The sequence below is a fragment of the Primulina huaijiensis genome, chromosome 15 (assembly GCF_012295235.1).
Source record: "Primulina huaijiensis isolate GDHJ02 chromosome 15, ASM1229523v2, whole genome shotgun sequence".
NCBI lineage: Eukaryota > Viridiplantae > Streptophyta > Magnoliopsida > Lamiales > Gesneriaceae > Primulina > Primulina huaijiensis.
Genome location: NC_133320.1, coordinates 18,575,598 through 18,592,552, shown reverse-complemented (window position 1 = coordinate 18,592,552; position 16,955 = coordinate 18,575,598). Strand labels below are relative to the sequence as shown.

The following is a 16,955-nucleotide window of genomic DNA, read 5'->3' as shown; positions in this document are numbered from 1 at the left end:
AAATTATATATATATATATATAAAATATGCCAAATATATGATTAATTGATAAAAAATTCATTCTAACTCCAATGGGCTAAAGTAAAGAATAGAGCTATAATTTCTTCAGCCCAATTTGTTATTCTAAACGTCGCCCATCTGAAGTTGCAAAACCCCAGCCCTAAATTCCCTCATCGTTATTTTTCTCTTCCTCCTCCGCCACCGCCGCCTCCGCCTCCGCCTCCGCCGCCGCCCGACAGGGCTACTTTTCAAGTTCAGAGCCGTAAATGGTGTCTGTTAAGAAATCGAAAAACCTTGATGAAGCTGTGGACCTTCAGTCTGATGTCGCATCATTTGCCTCATCCCTCGGCTTCCCTTCTAGCGGCGCCCCTTCCTCTGGCTTCAACGACGCTGATTTTCGCAAAAAGGGCCCACTTAAACCCCGTACTCAAGCGCCCAATGTTTCCTACCAAAACAGGCCCCTGAAGGAGAAGAGTAGCAAAATTAGAAACAAAGACAGTAAATCATATCCTGGACGCAAATCCGAGCAATCTCCAGCTCGAAACAGTGGTTTAAACAGTAGTAATTTGTTTAGGGAGGACGATAGCAGATTTAAGAACCTCCCAAAGCTTCCGTTGGTGAAAGCTAATGCTTTGGGCGTGTGGTATAATGATGTTGCTGAGCTGGAGGAAAAGGTGATTGGCGATAATAAGAGAGCTGAGTTCAATAGTGTGGAGGAATGGAACACTTTGGTGGAGAAGAAGAAAGAGTTGGGGGAACGGCTGTTGGTGCAATATACCCGAGATTACGATTCCTCCAGGGGGAAAAGCGGAGATATCAAGATGCTTGTGGCTACTCAAAGGTCGGGGACTGCTGCAGATAAGGTGTCTGCCTTGTCGGTCATGGTTGGGGATAATCCTGTAGCGAATTTGAGATCAATCGATATGATTTTGGGTAATGTTTTCTTTATATTGGCTGTTAGAATTTTGATATGAGAAACGAGTTTTCGTTTTTGGATGTTTTGTCATGCATTGGTGAACAGTAAGTTGGATTCAGAACTGGAGAATATCTATATAACCTTGTGTTTGTGGGGAGAGGGTTGTTTTTTGAATTCTTGGAGGTAGTTAGTTTGGATAGTTAACTTTTCATTTCTATCTGTATTCAGTTTTTGTGGGTATAATTTATGTTTGAGACGATTCGCAGAAGAACATGTGATAATGCAGGTCTGTCCCTCAAGGTAGTTTAGCAGGTTATTAGTTTCAGATGCAAGTTGATATGTATAAGAAATTATTCAACTTGGGGTATCTCTAACACCGTATCCAGCTACAGATGTTTAGCTTTTCATGAAACACTATTATTGCCGATTTACTGATGAATCAGAACACTAATGACTCGGCTAATGTTCATTGCCTGATCTTAAAAATATATGTATTTATGCAGGAATGGTGACATCAAAAATTGGGAAACGACATGCATTAACAGCCTTTGAAGTGTTGAAAGAACTATTTATTACGTGAGGATGCATTTGTTCTTTTCTCCCTTTAGTTTTTTCAATAGAAAAAATTTCCATTTATGATTTTTTTCCAGTTTACAAATTGTCTTTTGTAATGACATTGAATGAAACAGTATGGGCATGAGAAGTAGCATTTATTCTAGAATTGTGAAGCTCCTTGTATTTGTTTGTTGTGCAATAAGAAATTACATGCAGTGCCCAATTCAGGTCATTTATGTTTTACGAATACAATCACATCTTTATCGTCTTTACCATTTATTTGATTACATGGTAGCTTCAATGGTTTATTTGATTGTGGCTCCATTACTTTACCAGTTTACTACCAGATCGCAAGCTGAAGATACTATTTCAGCGGCCCCTAAATTGCCTCTCTGATACAAAAGATGACTACTCTCTTTTACTTTTCTGGTATTGGGAGGAAAGATTAAAGGAAAGGTAATATTATCTCATTTAATTCCAAGACAGATACTTGTGATGAGTCATTTTACTAGTGAGTTGTAAAATAGTAAAATAAGATCATGAAAATCCGGGGCAATATAAATTGGTCAAAGTTTTTCTGTTGAATAGATTCTATTGGATTCTAAAACTTGCTTTTTAATTTGCAGGTATGGACGTTTTGTTTCTGCCCTTGAGGAAGCTTCGCGTGATGTTCTAGACAAGCTAAAGAACATGGCTCTGAAGGTTGGCAATTGATCTACAATTTTTGTTGTAATCCTTGTGGTCTACGCATCCTTGATTGCTCACATGTATTTGCTAGGATTTGTAAGATATATAAGCACTAAAATAAATTAATCATGCTGTTTCCTTTTCTTTTACTGTACAAAATATAGAGATCATCGTGGTTTAACTTGCTACATGTAACTGTTTTGTTTTAATGAATTTTTGATGTGATTGGGACTAATATGTATGTGCTTATACTAAATGAAGACAATTTATTGAATATTTCCTTTGTTCTCATGTTTGATCCATTGTTTTTAGACCATGTATTCGTTGCTGAGCAGTAAATCAGAAGAAGAGCGCCGTATACTATCGTCATTGGTGAACAAGGTCCCTTTCTTATTCTCTCATCCAATTACACCTGTCCTAATGAATATTTTTTGTTATGATCTTATCCTTGGCATTAATACAGCTTGGAGATCCTGAAAACAAAGTTGCATCAAATGCAGATTATCACTTGGCAAATCTTTTAGCTGACCATCCAAATATGAAGGTACTTTTGTAGCCTCAGTACATTAATTTTTATGGTGTTTCTTGCATTAAGTGATAGATGCAGTGAGATTATTGCTTTCCCTAGTCCGTACCCTGTCATGCTGCATAGTGATACTCGATAAAGCCATTTCCAAAGGGGCCATTGTTCCCAAACAAATTATATTCTGTGATTGAAAAATCAAATTTGGTATTCTTATAACCCTATTACACTTTATTCTTTGGTTTTAATAATCTATCTTCGTTGTTTTGCAAACTTTTCACTTGTAAAACTATATGAATTGTCACAAGTCTACTTCTGAGACTTCGGTATTAGTTTAACCTGTGTCATTTTGGGTGAATTTAACTATCTATTGTGCTTCCAGGAATGACATAAAGTATGTTGTTTTGTGCTAGTCAAGTGTAAAGATAGAGAGAGTATGTTCAGATGCAAATGACAAGTTTGAATATCCAACATTTTCATGTCGATAGATGCTGGAAATGCCTTTATGATATAAACTTCCCTTGCAAATTATTTTGAATTATTGAATCAGACTTTCGATTGCTATCTTGGCTGGTGGTGAATTTTTAATATTGAGACATTTTATTATTTCAAAATGGTACAAGAGCAAACCTAGGGGTATATTATGAAAGAGACTGATGTGGTCATTATAGTGGCCCACGTTGTCTTTGGAAGAAAGTTTGTGGTTGTCTGTAAGTAGGTGTAATGAACTTCTCTAGCATATGTATTGTCAGAAACATAAATAGGCTTTGGATTAGGTTTATGTTGAGTTAATAGTAAATAATAAATAGTAGATAGTTTATTTGGAAGTGCATAGTGTAAGAATGAGTCTGTGTGTTTTCTAAGTAGTCTTTGGGGTGTGATTATTGATTCTTTAACCGATAATTGGTGAGGCATCACTTGAGCTTTGACCTTTGCGAGCTTGTTGTCTTTTACAATTTTCTTATTAGTTATTATTATCTACCTTACGATTTAATAGAGAGTGTGCATTGATCTGATATGCTTATCCCATTGTATTTCTAATTTCCTCACTTTAATGGTAATTGATTTCCTGTGAATTTTTACAGGGAGTTGTGATTGACGAAGTGGATAATTTCCTTTTTCGGCCTCGTCTAGTATTACGAGCCAAATATCATGCAGTATGTTTTAGTTTTTTGGTTTTATTTTTTGCCTCACCTGTTAGCTATTGATTTAACAGTATTCATGTGTTATGTTGTCTGGTGGAGGTTGCATTAAGTTGTTGGAATGATATCCACAGACCACAACCACGTGGAATCTCGTGTCTCTGATATATTGATAATTGTAATATGGTCCTAGAAAACAAAATTTCCATCTCATTCCTGTAAAGATTTGAATTGGCAAGTTTTGAGGGTCCGTGTCATCGTTGAATTTATTTTTTTGGGTATTATTGCAATTACATTCCTCTTGTCCTCTTTAACCTGGCAGCATGCATACACTAATGAGAGTTTCTAATAAAGTCATCCTTGCTCCACGTGGTTCAGTCTTATTCATTTCTATGCTGGTATGACTGATAAACAAGCGAATGGTCTGATAACTAAAAGAAGATGATTATAGAGTAACGTGAGGAACAACAGTGATGTTGCCTACTACGCGCACTTGAATCAAGAAGAAACAGCAAAAACAATGGAAGAAGACATGAATATTGAGAGATAATAACTAAAAAATAAAAAAGTAAAATGGCCCTTGAAAGGGAAATAAGATGTCATGAAAAATCTGCCATAATTATGTCAATAAGAAAGAGGCAAACAAAACAGAGACCATATTTTCTTAGTTAACAGACGATCCTTGTTAACTTTTTATGATTTGTTTCTCATTTCAGTTTAAAATTAATTCTACCACAAGCACTATTCTTATTCAGCGGTTAAAATTTAAGATTTCTTGCAACTTATTCCAATTAAATGTCTTACACTTCGCTCGAAATACTGTGTAATCTGTTTCAAATAATTTTTTGATGTCTAAAGTATTGTTTTTCTGTTGCCTGTATGCATCGTTACAACTTTTTTTTCTGTTTCTGTAATATATAGGTGGTCAATGTGATCTCATCAATTTTGTCTTAACGTTGTATGTATTTTGATATCTATTGTTGCACAGGTGAACTTCTTAAGTCAAATCCGGTTGGGTCACAGGGGAGATGGTCCAAAAGCTGCAAAACGGTTGATAGATATCTATTTTGCTCTCTTTAAGGTATTGTCAGAAGATTTATCGATTCTATGAAAGTTTCAGTCCATTTTTTTATGTTTAGGGGTTCTATACCTGCATTTCATCCAAATGTCGTTCCAACTATTCTGCCTGAGTAACATTATCATGGTGACTTTTAAGTACTCTCTCGCTTATGGATTTTAATAGAATTCTAATCATATGTTAACAGATTTTGATTTCTGAGGCTTGTACAGCTCCACCTGTGGCAAAGCAGGGCAAAGAAGACAAAAAAACTTTCATATCCTCGAAAGTGAATAAAACAAAAGTCTCATCAGATACACATCTTGAGATGGATTCACGGATATTATCAGCTCTATTAACGGTTTGTAAAAGCTGTTTATCTAATATAATTATCTGTAAACCGTGGAACGTTTCATGTGAATCGACTATTAATGTAATCTATTAGTGATGCTCGAGACTTAACTTCAGAATAAAGTTTCTTTTTAATATTGGATTTTAAGAATTCATTGCAGGCTTTAGAATTGTCTAGTCGAACTCTAAATATTATCAGACATTGACTGAAAGAATCCAAGTAAAAGTAGTTTACACATGCAAGTTTATTGCAGCCTAACACAAGAAATTCCAGATAAGTTCTTACAAGCTCCCTTTTTTTGTTGCAGGGTGTTAATAGAGCTTTTCCTTTTGTTTCCAGTGATGAAATTGATGATGTGATCGAGGTCCAGGCACCACTATTGTTTCAACTGGTATGCCAGAGGATGTTAGGAATTATAATTTTTGGAAGTTGCAGCTGTTACTTGATTTTTCACGATGATCCTTATTCAAGATAATAATCTCAGGCTCTCAACAGATTTGATTTCTGGGTTTCAGGTTCATTCTAAGAACTTTAATGTTGGAGTTCAAGCACTGATGCTTCTTGACAAAATCTCTTGCAAAAACCAGATAGTCAGTGATCGTTATTATCGTGCCTTGTACTCAAAACTCCTGCTTCCCTCTGCGATGAATTCTTCCAAGGTCTCTAAATTTTTTGCCTTATAGTATTATGCTATATATTTTATTTTGTTTTATTTCACTCTTAACTGAAAGTAACCAGTTAATAATTTTTACTTATGGAATGTTCTTGTATTCCGGAAACCTCTCTGAATGATTTTTTCCCAGAAGTTTGTGCTTCTTTTGTTATTCTGAGAAGCGACTACTTTCTTCAGTTATGGGCTTCACAATTGATAAACAGTATTAAATGACCATCCAAGTGAAAGCAACTACAACGATTACATGCATGCAACTTTAGAACACTTGCTATCAGCTAGCTTTCGGGTTGATGATTTACACTTTGATATATACTCACTTCTGCCATTATCAGTTCCTTTCTTGAGGATGACATAGAATTTTGTTGAAAAATGATAACGAACCATCCTAAGGCATGTCTCTTTACTGTTCTATGTATGTGTTATGTGATGTTTTGTTTAAAATTTTCCAGGAGGAAATGTTCATTGGGCTTCTATCGAGGTCGATGAAGAATGATGTTAATATGAAGCGAGTTGCTGCTTTCTCAAAGCGATTGTTACAGGTTAGTGAAGAAATGAATTTCAGTTTCAATTCAATTCTTGGTCAATCCATAATTTAAGTGTTCTTGAACTGCTGTTTTGTGGGGATATAGAGCATCACACCCAGACACAAAATAACACTATGTTAGCATTATTGCTGTATTTCTACTTTCCATAACTTCAAAAGTTATTAGCACCTTGAAATCAAATTTCGCAATAACATTCAGTTATTATTATTATTATTTCTATTGACTCCACTGTTGCCAAGTAGGTTGCTCTTCAGCTGGCGCCTCAGTATGCATGTGGATGCCTTTTTATGCTCTCTGAAGTCCTTAGAGCACGCCCTCCTCTTTGGTAAGCTTGTGTCAGAGAGGAAGTAGTCTTTCGGTGTTGATAAAATAAAATGATCTTATTCAATGTTGAAATCGGAAATCCTTGTGCAGGAAGGTGGTGCTTCAAAATGAAACTTCTGTTGCTGATGAAGATCTTGAGCATTTTGAGGACGTTCGAGAAGATGATGACAATCGTGTCAATTCTAAACTGGATAAGACAGACAATAAAGACTCTGTTGTGCAAACAAATAATGAGTGTAATGGTGATAGTGATGCTTCACTCGATGAAGATGATTCTGTGGCTTCTAGTTCCGAATATGATAGTTTGAATGAATCGGATGATTTGCTTGGGAAAGGTGGTCTAGAAAAAGTGGAAAACTTTAATTTGACATCTGGCAATGGAGCACACAAAGTTCATGGTTTAAATGATGGTCCTGCATTACCCAGTGGGTACAACCCACGTCATAGGGAACCTAATTATTGGTAATTTTTATGTACTTGCTGTTTGGTTCTAGTGCATTTTTAGCTTGAGTGGTTTTACTGAATGCATAAAACTGAGTGATTAGTGGTGTGGCAAGTTTTCTGTGAATGGTCGCTGGTGGAAGTTCATGCATTTTAAGCCCCTCAATGACATACATGGGATCTTTCGTGAGTAATGATGCCTGGTATCCTCCAAAAGTAAGAAAAAATGGGGACAAGATCATGGTTGTCAAAGGCGAAGGCGAGAGGCGCCACCAGACGAGGACCTACCCCAGGCGCAGCGATTCACTAAAGCGAGTCCAGGCACTCGTCTGGACTAGCCTTGGAAGTTAGCGCGCCTGGGTGAATTTTTTTAATTACTTGTTTAAAACAAATAACCCAAACCCTAGCAACCCAACATCAGAAGAAGAGAGCTCTGAACAGAAGAACGCGGTGAGCGAATCTACATCCAAAACAACTAGTCTACATCCAAAACAACTAGAAAAAGACTGATTTCACATCTTTTGGATGAAGATGACGAAGAAATTAATATTGATCCAGAAAATGACGAAGCCAAAGAAGAACACAAGTGGGCTCTCTGATGTTTCGATGGAAGAAGATGAACTTGATTTGGATGATTGAAGAATTTTATTCATCTTACTAATTATTATGAACTTACTAATTATTTTTGTTTTATGTGACAATGTGATTTCGTATTTTAATATATTTATTCTAAGGTAAATAAATTTTTTAAAATTTGAAAATGTGGCCTTGCTTCGGTAAGGTATGCGTCTGGCCTTGCGCCTCAGGCTCCATGGCCTCGGTGCGCCTCGATGCGCCTTGAGCCCTTGACAACTATGGACAAGATCAAGTATATGTATAGTTTTGTTCTGTTAGATATTAATTTGTCATTATTGTGTCACTTATTTGTGTTCTATTTCAATTTTAACTGGATTAGTTGTCTTTCATTTGTGTATCCTTATATTTTTGAACTTCCATGAGCAACAGTAATGCGGATTTGGTTGGCTGGTGGGAGCTAACGGTACTCGCCTCTCACGTGCACCCATCAGTTGCTGCAATGGCCAGAACCCTTCTTTCTGGGGTCAATATTGTGTATAATGGCAATCCGCTCAATGACCTTTCACTTGGTGCTTTCCTGGACAAGTTCATGGAAAAGAAGGCCAGGCAAAATACATGGCATGGTGCATCGCAGATTGAACCTGCCAAGAAGGTTAGTTATTCTGTGCCCCACATTCATTCACAATAATCACAGTTATTAGTGTCATTATCTATTTTTTTTAACATGTTCTCGTTTTCTTTTTTATGATCAAATTGAAATTCTGCTACTAATCTTTCATTTATCAATATAACAATTAGTCTAAAGTGTGTGATGTGTTCAATACTTTTTCATGGCTTTTTATTTTGAGTTACTCATCTGAAACTACTTTATCAATTTATATAATAATGCAGATAGTAAGTACTAATATGGGAAACTTGCCTAAAAGCCTTTCTACCATTTCTTTGTACTAGAAAGCCATGTTTATAAAAATACGCCATCAACTGTTTTTATTAAAGATTTAATTTTTTAATTATGAATAAAATTATAATTAATATCATCTTATTACAAATAAACAAAAGGGCATCTCAGAGAAGAAATAGTTAAATTCTGATGAATTGGATTTTTCTTGTTTAAAAGTTGGAGAATGGTATTCTTAGAGGAATTTTTTATTGTAGGATATTTTAGATATGACAATTTGGATTAAGGTTTTTCCCTATTATTGTTTGTTTCCCATAAGCTTTACAATCATACCAAGTGGATCTTGTAGATATGCCACTGTTTCATGATGGCAAGTTGATATTTTGTGGGTCACACAAATAATCTACGACTTACCTGTCTCCTCCAGCTTGAAATGAACCACCAGTTGGTTGGAGCAGAAATTATATCACTTGCTGAAGCTGATATACCCCCTGAGGATGTTGTTTTCCACAAGTTTTACATGAACAAAATGAACTCCTTAAAGAAACCAAAAAAGAAGAAGAAGAAGACAGCAGATGACGAGGCTGCTGAAGAGATATTTGGTGTTGATGGAGATGAGGATGAAAGTGACAATGAAGAGATTAACAATCTCTTGGATTCTGGAAATCCTTCTTTCGAGACGGAAGGTGGTTATGACTACGAGGATTTGGACAAAATTGCTAATGAGGATGATGATGACTTGATTGGTGATGCCAGTGATGAAGAAACGAACTTATCTTCAGATGTTGCTTATGAAGAAATTGTGAATGCTGAAATTAGTTCCGAGGACAGTGGTAATGATGTTGCCATTGGTGAAGCAGATGATGGGAATATTTCTGATGAGAGCTTTGAACTAAAGACAAAGAAACGGAAAACCCGCGAAAATTCTGGAGCGTCTCCTTTCGCGAGCCTTGAAGATTATCCACATTTGATGGACGAGGAGGATCCTGAATCTTCGAAGTCATCCTCACGAACAAAAAAGCGCAAGCCAAAGAAGTGGAAGAAGTATGCATAACCCATCTCTACCTTTTTGTTCAGTAGTAGCTGTAAGAAATACTATAAATGATCGGCTTAGCGTTAGGTCGTGAAATTATATTATTTGATTGTTTTTTGAGTTCAAATGTTGTTTCTATTTGGACAAGCCAAATAATTGAGGTTGTATCTGCTCGTTGACGTTAAAGACAAATATGACGATGTAATAACTAGAAAATTTACTGAAAACGTGAAGATCAGTTTGAAATAAATATAGGCATAAAATTTATCAACTAAAATCGATAATTGGATTACAAGTAACGCTACTAAAATATATTGGAATATTTACAATTTTTTTAAAACTGAGGGAAGAGCAGGTTACAATCAGATGAATGAATGCTTACAAAAATTTTACCATATCAGATTTGCTATTTAGTAATATAGAAGCTCAACAAAAGGATACATTACTTTCCCGTTGGCATGATATTTTCTATCATACACAACCAAAATACATGTACGATAAGAATGCATTCAATTCGTAATCCTGAACTCTTTAATTACTTTCAATTACATTCCAATTCCCATATTCCACCTTTCAGGTTTTCTTGAAGGTACGTATGGGGATCATATCAACGTGACTTCAGTTGTTGTACATGAGCTGAAGCACGTCACGATGTGTGACCACAGCCGATGATATCTGGATTGTTTAACTCCAGTCATTACCATCCATGCAACAAACTTCTCCTTAAAAAGGGACAATACAAGAAATATATCTTGCAAGAGAAAACTATAGTTCGATCATATCGACGTGGCATTTACGTGGGAGCTAAAAGAATCCCATCCGCCAAAAATGAAATATCTGGTTCCAAGCTACACTAACAAGAGTTCTATCCTTCAACATATATTTAACTTGAAACATGTGCGAAGAAGGCTTCTCCATATAAGTCAAAAAATTTCTGTTCTAAACTACAGTTATGCAATCAGATTCCTTTAGAAAGAATAAGAGAGATGATGATACATTACCCTCGTCTTAGAAAGACCATTTATAAACTTGCAGCACATTCCTGAATATAAGAGTGAGTCTGATTCACGTACCGTTCCCATAGAGGTCTATACCTGCCTATACTAAGCTCTAGCCAGGGTTTCATGTTCCCATTGAAGTGAATCACGGCAGCAGTCTCGATTAGGCGGCTGTCAATATTCATGTCATGACCCAGTCCTAAGACATGCCATCTCCGATCAAGTGGCTCCGTCAATCCATAGAAAGCCAAAAGTCCAGGAGGAAGTGTGCCGAGCTTCCAAAGTGACTTGTCGGTATTTTGTTCCTGCCAATGATGATATCTTGCAGTCGCATTCGCCTTTCTCCAAGAAATCAAGTCAAAAACATTCATCCCAAATGCCCATCCACACGCTTGAGGATCAAATTTTGTGCTGATCAGTGGGTTCGAAAAATTGAGGTACTTGTAGTAGCGGTGGAAAGATTCAAGACAAGTTTCAACCGCGCCATTTACATTTCCATGCAAATCCAAGGAAAAGAGAGGAATCAAATCCTTCTGAACCACAATGTCATCATCGAGAAAAACTACCTTTTCCAATTGGGGATAAATCTCGGGAATGTAGAACCGAAGGTGATTTAAAATAGACAGATACTTGGGATTACGAAACTTTGGATCAAGACTAGTATCTTGCAAACCTCCAAAGTAGTATTTCTGTGAATCAACATCATGGAGTTGTCTTAGAAGAGGAGAATAGGATGCATTCAACCAAGCAAAGTTTTCAACATTTAGGACTTCAACTGCAGCACCTTTGAAATCATTACCGAGGAACCAAGCCTGCATTGCTCCATATTTTACTCCATTTGTAACAACATGGAATACAAGTTGCTTTGGATGTTCGGCGTTAGAAACTGTAGAATTAACGACAACTGAAACAGCCAGAATATTATCTGAAAATATACAGAAGTGGTAAAGATTGATGTCTGTTAATCGAGGAGAGTTCCTACTCTCATCTGCAAGCTCCTGGATGGACTTGTTCTGAAGCCAATCGGCAGTGAGTTTAATGTCAATGCAATGAAGCTTCTTGGGTATTGATTCAGCAGCCATTTGTGCAAATACAGTACTCTGAAGAGTTGCAGCATTTGCACGTTCTTCCAGAGCTTGAATATGAGACTTCATGGTTATTATTGTGGTCGCAATATCATAATGGGCATCTTGCGCCTTAAAAATTAGGGATGATAAACTTTTAATGATCGGTTCGGCCTCCTCTAGAGCTATGGGCTCGTTTCTCATTGCAGCCTTGGAGAGTAAGAATTGGCAACTTCTTATTTTTGAACTAAGCTCCCAAGCAAGATGAAGATTATTATGTTCATTGGCTATAATAACATAAGCTTTGGCAAGGGTCATCTGCTCTCCTAATTGTCTGGCATAAGATCTGGCACTTGACATATCTTTCGTAGAATTTCGATTCTCGTGAACCACATTGTCATTAAACTCCTGGAAAAGAGAAATAAGTTGAAGAAACAAATAAATAGAAACCGTGAACAATTCTCGACTAGATAGAATTATTCTTTATTTCGTAGTAAATTATAAATTTAGATAAATTTTCAAAAGCCGTTAAATTTTTTGGAAACATGCTAAAAACCAAAAAATGATACCAGAGGCGTCCAAACATAGGTACATGTAAACAACATCTTTCATTGTCTAAAATGGCAAAGTTGTGATAAAAAAAATGTAACCTATGCCCAGCTAGGTGCGTGATTCACAACCAATAACAAAAATGACCATGAATTGGAAGTTTAACATTCTCAGACATTTGAAATTACCAAAAAGTTATACAAGGTCAAAAGTATCTGAAGAGAGAGGATGCAGGGAAACTTCTCTTTTTATTGATTTTTCATGAATCAAATATAACAATCTATAAGCTACACCTGTCCCTTAAGTTAAGGAAATGAATCAAAAGCAAAATAAAAAATTATCAAATCCAGTGTCAGGGAACTAATTCATTTCAGCTTTTTGTTATGTCGTAATTTGGTCCCAAATAACATTTAACTTAATCTATGACCCCTCGGCCAACTCAAACAGCACTCAAAACAGCCAAAGATTTGTTTCATTGAACTGGGTCGCTGCGGCAAACCTAGGGCTAAATAACTAAGAGCAAAGAATGTCACAGTGCACCCTATCTCTCACAAAGATGCTACTTGAGTCTTGAATTGATTATTCTGCGACGTAGGGCCGGGGAAAGGGGGGATTAGTTCCACCATAGGGCTCATTTTAATGAATATTTTGATCAAACATTGTCTCTCTCATATTTTCAATGAGTTGCAATCAGTTGCACCATAAGATAGTTGAGTGCGTGCGTGGAGGTGGGGAGAGAGAGGTCATGATGCTACTTAATTTCATCTCAGCATAAAACATTTCCAAACAAATATAACAGTGATATTTACTCAATGTACATAAAATGAAGCTGGACCAGGGGAAAACTGGAAATCAAGAACAAAGCCTTCTTATTTTGTTTACGAAAAAAGAAACAATCTCGAAAAACAATCAAAATGTTTTGAATAATTTAATTGAGTATTTTGAAACAATCACGGAGCTGTTTTATTTATATGACCAAAAGTAATCTTATGGAGATGCCTGTATAGGTTAGGTTCAGCCGGAAAATGGTTTTAGGCATTGTATACAAAATTTCTGAACTATTTACCTTGACAGAACTGAATATTCACACATATTGTTTGAAGCATTAAAAATACAAAAGATATGTGCATCACTATTCATTGTCTTTGAAAAAATACTATGTGAAGTAAGATCTTAAACTAGTTCACAAAGGAAGGCTAATCTACATCATTAAATATGCGGCCAAATGAAAGAAAGAGGATAGAATAAACTGACAATTTTACAAATCCTCCTGTTTTTAAGTGACACACACACACACACACACACACACACATATAGCAATTTCAATTTTTCTAAATTCCATTGCGAGATTCTTGTCTCTGTTTAAAGTTATCTCTGTGGTCTTTCAGTATCTAATTTTCTCCAGTATAATCATGGATACGGTCACATATCTGTAACATACGATTATGCATTCTCAATGTGAAAGAATAAAGATAAGTCAGATAACAGATCATCATCTTGCTATGAAGATCATCATCTTGCTATGAACTGAATCCTTTTCCGGCAGAAATGAAGTTAGTTGAAAAGACAGGCAAAACTCAAAAGTAAAGCAGAAGAATAATTAACTCTATTTCGAACAAATATACACAGAAAATGAATCATTAAACTCCAAAAATGTGGACAATTGTTTTGCTCCATCTCAAATTATCAAGTGTGCATAATTATAGTTCAAAAACCTAAAGACACATGATAATAAAAGGTTCTCTTTATCAACCCACATAATTTATGAAATCTTCGAGCCAAAGACCACACTTAATGCATAAGAATCTAACAAATGATTTGTCATATCACGTAAACTGCCAGCTAACCAACAAAATCTATTTTATTCATAAATTCATACCAGATCAATCTACCATAGTGAGGATGGAGATATCCAAATAGGCTCATCATACGTAAGGTGATGCATCAGCAATGCACGTATAACTTGATTCCTCACTCTTGCAAGACATAGAATAGAATGCTTTATGAAATGAAAGTGTTCATGTTTAAAACCTGCAGTAGCATCAACCTCTCTATTTCCAAACTATTCCATCTCAAGGACATCCATGGACACAGACTGAACTTGCAACACAAAACTCTAAATTATGAGGTTAACTTCTAACACTTAATTTAGTCATACCCTATAAAGGCGTGGTCATTTTTAAGAGCACAGTCTCGAGGATCATGAGAAGCTGCACAACAAACCGAAAACTCTAGTACGGTAGTACCATGGTACAAAACTTCCAACATCAATGGAAAATAAACGATAATCAGATTCCTAGTTTGAAAGCAGAGAAAATCCTTTCAACGTCTGAATATAGATAACAAAACTCGCATCCAATGAGAAGGGAGATTTTGCACCATCCAAATAACAGAATCAGAAGCAAAAAAGAAACAGAAATGTCAACAAAAAAAAAACTGTATCAAACCAATCTTACCATTACCGGCTGTTCCGCACGATCCTCGTCATTATGGTTATGCTGAACAATGAACAAAAGAAATCCAACAAAAGAGAATACCACGAGAAGTGCGCAGATCCAATACGATAACCTCCTACGGATCGGGCGGCGATAGTCGGCTGCCCGACGCCGCATCGTTCGCCTGAGTATTCCACAATTCAGCGGCAAATCAAGAACACAAGAAAGGTCCCGATCAGATTGGATCAAGCCAGCCGGAAACAACGAGAAGCTGGAAAACCCACGTATTACTTCTCAAACTCGAGAAATCCAAGAAACACCCATGCAGAAGCCTCAATCACCTCCCAACTGATGACCCCTGAAATTAGAACGCAACGATTTTATTAGCAAAGAACCCCTGTAAATCAGCCGTTGCATAACCTGCTGTTTCTTCTGATCGTGACTGCTTGAACGCTCACGCTGACACATTAAACACCAACTCTAGGAGCAGATAAATGTGAATTCTTGCGGGTTTTCAGTTTACCTGAGGGGAAGTAACTTCGGGCAAATCTTTAAAAAAGAGACGCTGGACCTGGCCTGACTGACCTTGTGCCACTCTGCTACTATAAATCTTGATTATTATTATTACTATAATTATTGTTATATTTTATTTAAATATGTCAAGTCAATCCTCCAATATAGAAGTGTATGAAATGTTTCCTATATACATTTAAGATTCTGACAAAAACTTGTGTGAGACGATCACACATGTCGTATTTTGTGAGACGGATCTCTTATCTGGGTCATCCATGAAAAAGTATTAATTTTTATTGTGAATATCGATAGGGTTGACCTGTCTCACAGATAAAAGATTCGTGAGACTGTCTCACAACAGACCTACTCTTAAGTTTAAGACGATTTCTCGGATTCGAGACCGTAATAATAAATCTCTCCCTTGATTCAATTTTCATCGGTATTTTTTTAAAAATAAATAAATATTTTAATTATTTGTTGAAGGGTAAATTAATTACAATATTTAATTAGATGATTGTAAATTTATTTAAATAATTGAAATAATAAATAAAACAAGAGATATTAAAAATCGTTTAATATCAAAGAAACTGATGTTGTGGTATTTAATTTGGAAACTGATATGTTGATGTTAAGTATTGAATTTTGAAATTGAAATGTCAATAAGCATTTATTAGACACTTATTTTGAAAATCATGGAATAAACTCTTCGATAATTACTTTTATCAAAGGAATGTTGAGATTATGTGTGAATGAAACAATCAAGTCGGATAAATTATTTTCTCAGAGAATACAAACAAAAAAATATTACGATTCTATTGAACATGTATTAAGAGTAATATTTCTAAGGAATTTATCAAAAATTAGGAAATTTTTGTCCCATTAATTTGTCTAATTTTGGATATTGGTTTATTAAGTTTTCAGATTTTGGTTTTGGTACACTAATTTTTCTATTTTGGTCTAATTTCTAATGTCATGACAGTACATCTCGGTATCACATCAGGACTCATTCGATATATAATTGAAAGCCAAAAAAATCAAAATTAGTACACAGAATCCAAAATTTCAATAGTTATTGTTTTAAATATTGATCATGATAACTTGTTGGGGTGCAATAAAGTAGATCAATTGAAACATATCATTTGATCTGTTGTTTGATTTAAAATATTTGAGTATTATCACCAATTATAGTTTTTTGTAAAGTGAATAATGATCGGTTATGATTAAGGGTGTGCAGGACTTGTTATAACCTAACAGACCGAACCGTAATTAACAAAACAGACCGAACCAAATTTTAACCGAACTGATCGATTTTTGCCATCAAGATGATAAAACCTAACCAGTAAAAAATTGGTAACCAAAATAACCAATTTTTTTTCAAAAAAATTGGATTTTTCTAAAATATTTGTCACTCTTCGTCTAATTTTTTATTGAGCTGCTGCATGATTTAAAAGAAAAATTGGTTATTTCTAAAATATTTGTCACTCTTCGTCTAATTTTTTATTGAACTGCTGCATGATTTAAAAGATTTGAATTACACAATTATCACAAGGTATAATTTTTTATAAAACGACAAGCGCTCGATCCGTAACTTATTTTATTAAGTATATACATGGTCATTTAGCTTAATGAAAGATAACTTATAATGTCATAACCGTTCATGGTTATTTTGGCTTT

The 16,955-nt window shown here is 35.5% G+C and overlaps 2 protein-coding genes across 4 annotated transcripts; one reads left to right on the top strand and one right to left on the bottom strand.

Moving 5' to 3' along the window:
• The first annotated feature begins 105 nt into the window (after positions 1 to 105).
• Positions 106 to 9,972, top strand: LOC140958516 (protein SLOW WALKER 2). Its single transcript, XM_073415982.1, has 16 exons — positions 106 to 933; positions 1,420 to 1,492; positions 1,808 to 1,927; positions 2,098 to 2,173; positions 2,471 to 2,539; positions 2,622 to 2,702; positions 3,767 to 3,838; positions 4,812 to 4,904; positions 5,089 to 5,241; positions 5,540 to 5,623; positions 5,748 to 5,891; positions 6,355 to 6,444; positions 6,693 to 6,775; positions 6,865 to 7,236; positions 8,221 to 8,443; positions 9,117 to 9,972. Exons 1-16 carry the CDS (start codon positions 267 to 269, stop codon positions 9,741 to 9,743), a joined length of 3,027 nt encoding a protein of 1,008 aa, XP_073272083.1. The 5' UTR covers positions 106 to 266; the 3' UTR covers positions 9,744 to 9,972.
• Positions 9,973 to 10,470: 498 nt separating this feature from the next.
• LOC140959213 (hexosyltransferase GAUT11-like) lies at positions 10,471 to 15,388 on the bottom strand. Of its 3 annotated transcripts, XM_073417059.1 has the most exons (3): positions 15,292 to 15,388; positions 14,790 to 15,126; positions 10,471 to 12,192 (listed from the first exon to the last, which is right to left on the bottom strand). In XM_073417059.1, exons 2-3 carry the CDS (start codon positions 14,943 to 14,945, stop codon positions 10,744 to 10,746), a joined length of 1,605 nt encoding a protein of 534 aa, XP_073273160.1. In that variant the 5' UTR covers positions 14,946 to 15,126; positions 15,292 to 15,388; the 3' UTR covers positions 10,471 to 10,743. The 3 variants fall into 3 exon arrangements, with proteins under 3 accessions (XP_073273160.1, XP_073273159.1, XP_073273161.1); XM_073417058.1 differs by having other exon boundaries at positions 14,790 to 15,361; XM_073417060.1 differs by lacking the exons at positions 14,790 to 15,126; positions 15,292 to 15,388 and adding an exon at positions 14,213 to 14,249.
• Between the last annotated feature and the right edge of the window lie 1,567 nt (positions 15,389 to 16,955).

Coding starts and splice junctions, on each gene's coding strand:
- LOC140959213 (XM_073417059.1), bottom strand. CDS start 14,945: ATGCGGCGTCGGGCAGCCGACTATCGCCGCCCGATCCGTAGGAGGTTA. Junction 12,193..14,789: donor GTGCGGAACAGCCGGTAATG/GTAAGATTGGTT, acceptor TCTCTTTTCCAG/GAGTTTAATGACAATGTGGT.
- LOC140958516 (XM_073415982.1), top strand. CDS start 267: ATGGTGTCTGTTAAGAAATCGAAAAACCTTGATGAAGCTGTGGACCTT. Junction 5,892..6,354: donor CTGCGATGAATTCTTCCAAG/GTCTCTAAATTT, acceptor AAAATTTTCCAG/GAGGAAATGTTCATTGGGCT. Junction 6,776..6,864: donor AGAGCACGCCCTCCTCTTTG/GTAAGCTTGTGT, acceptor ATCCTTGTGCAG/GAAGGTGGTGCTTCAAAATG.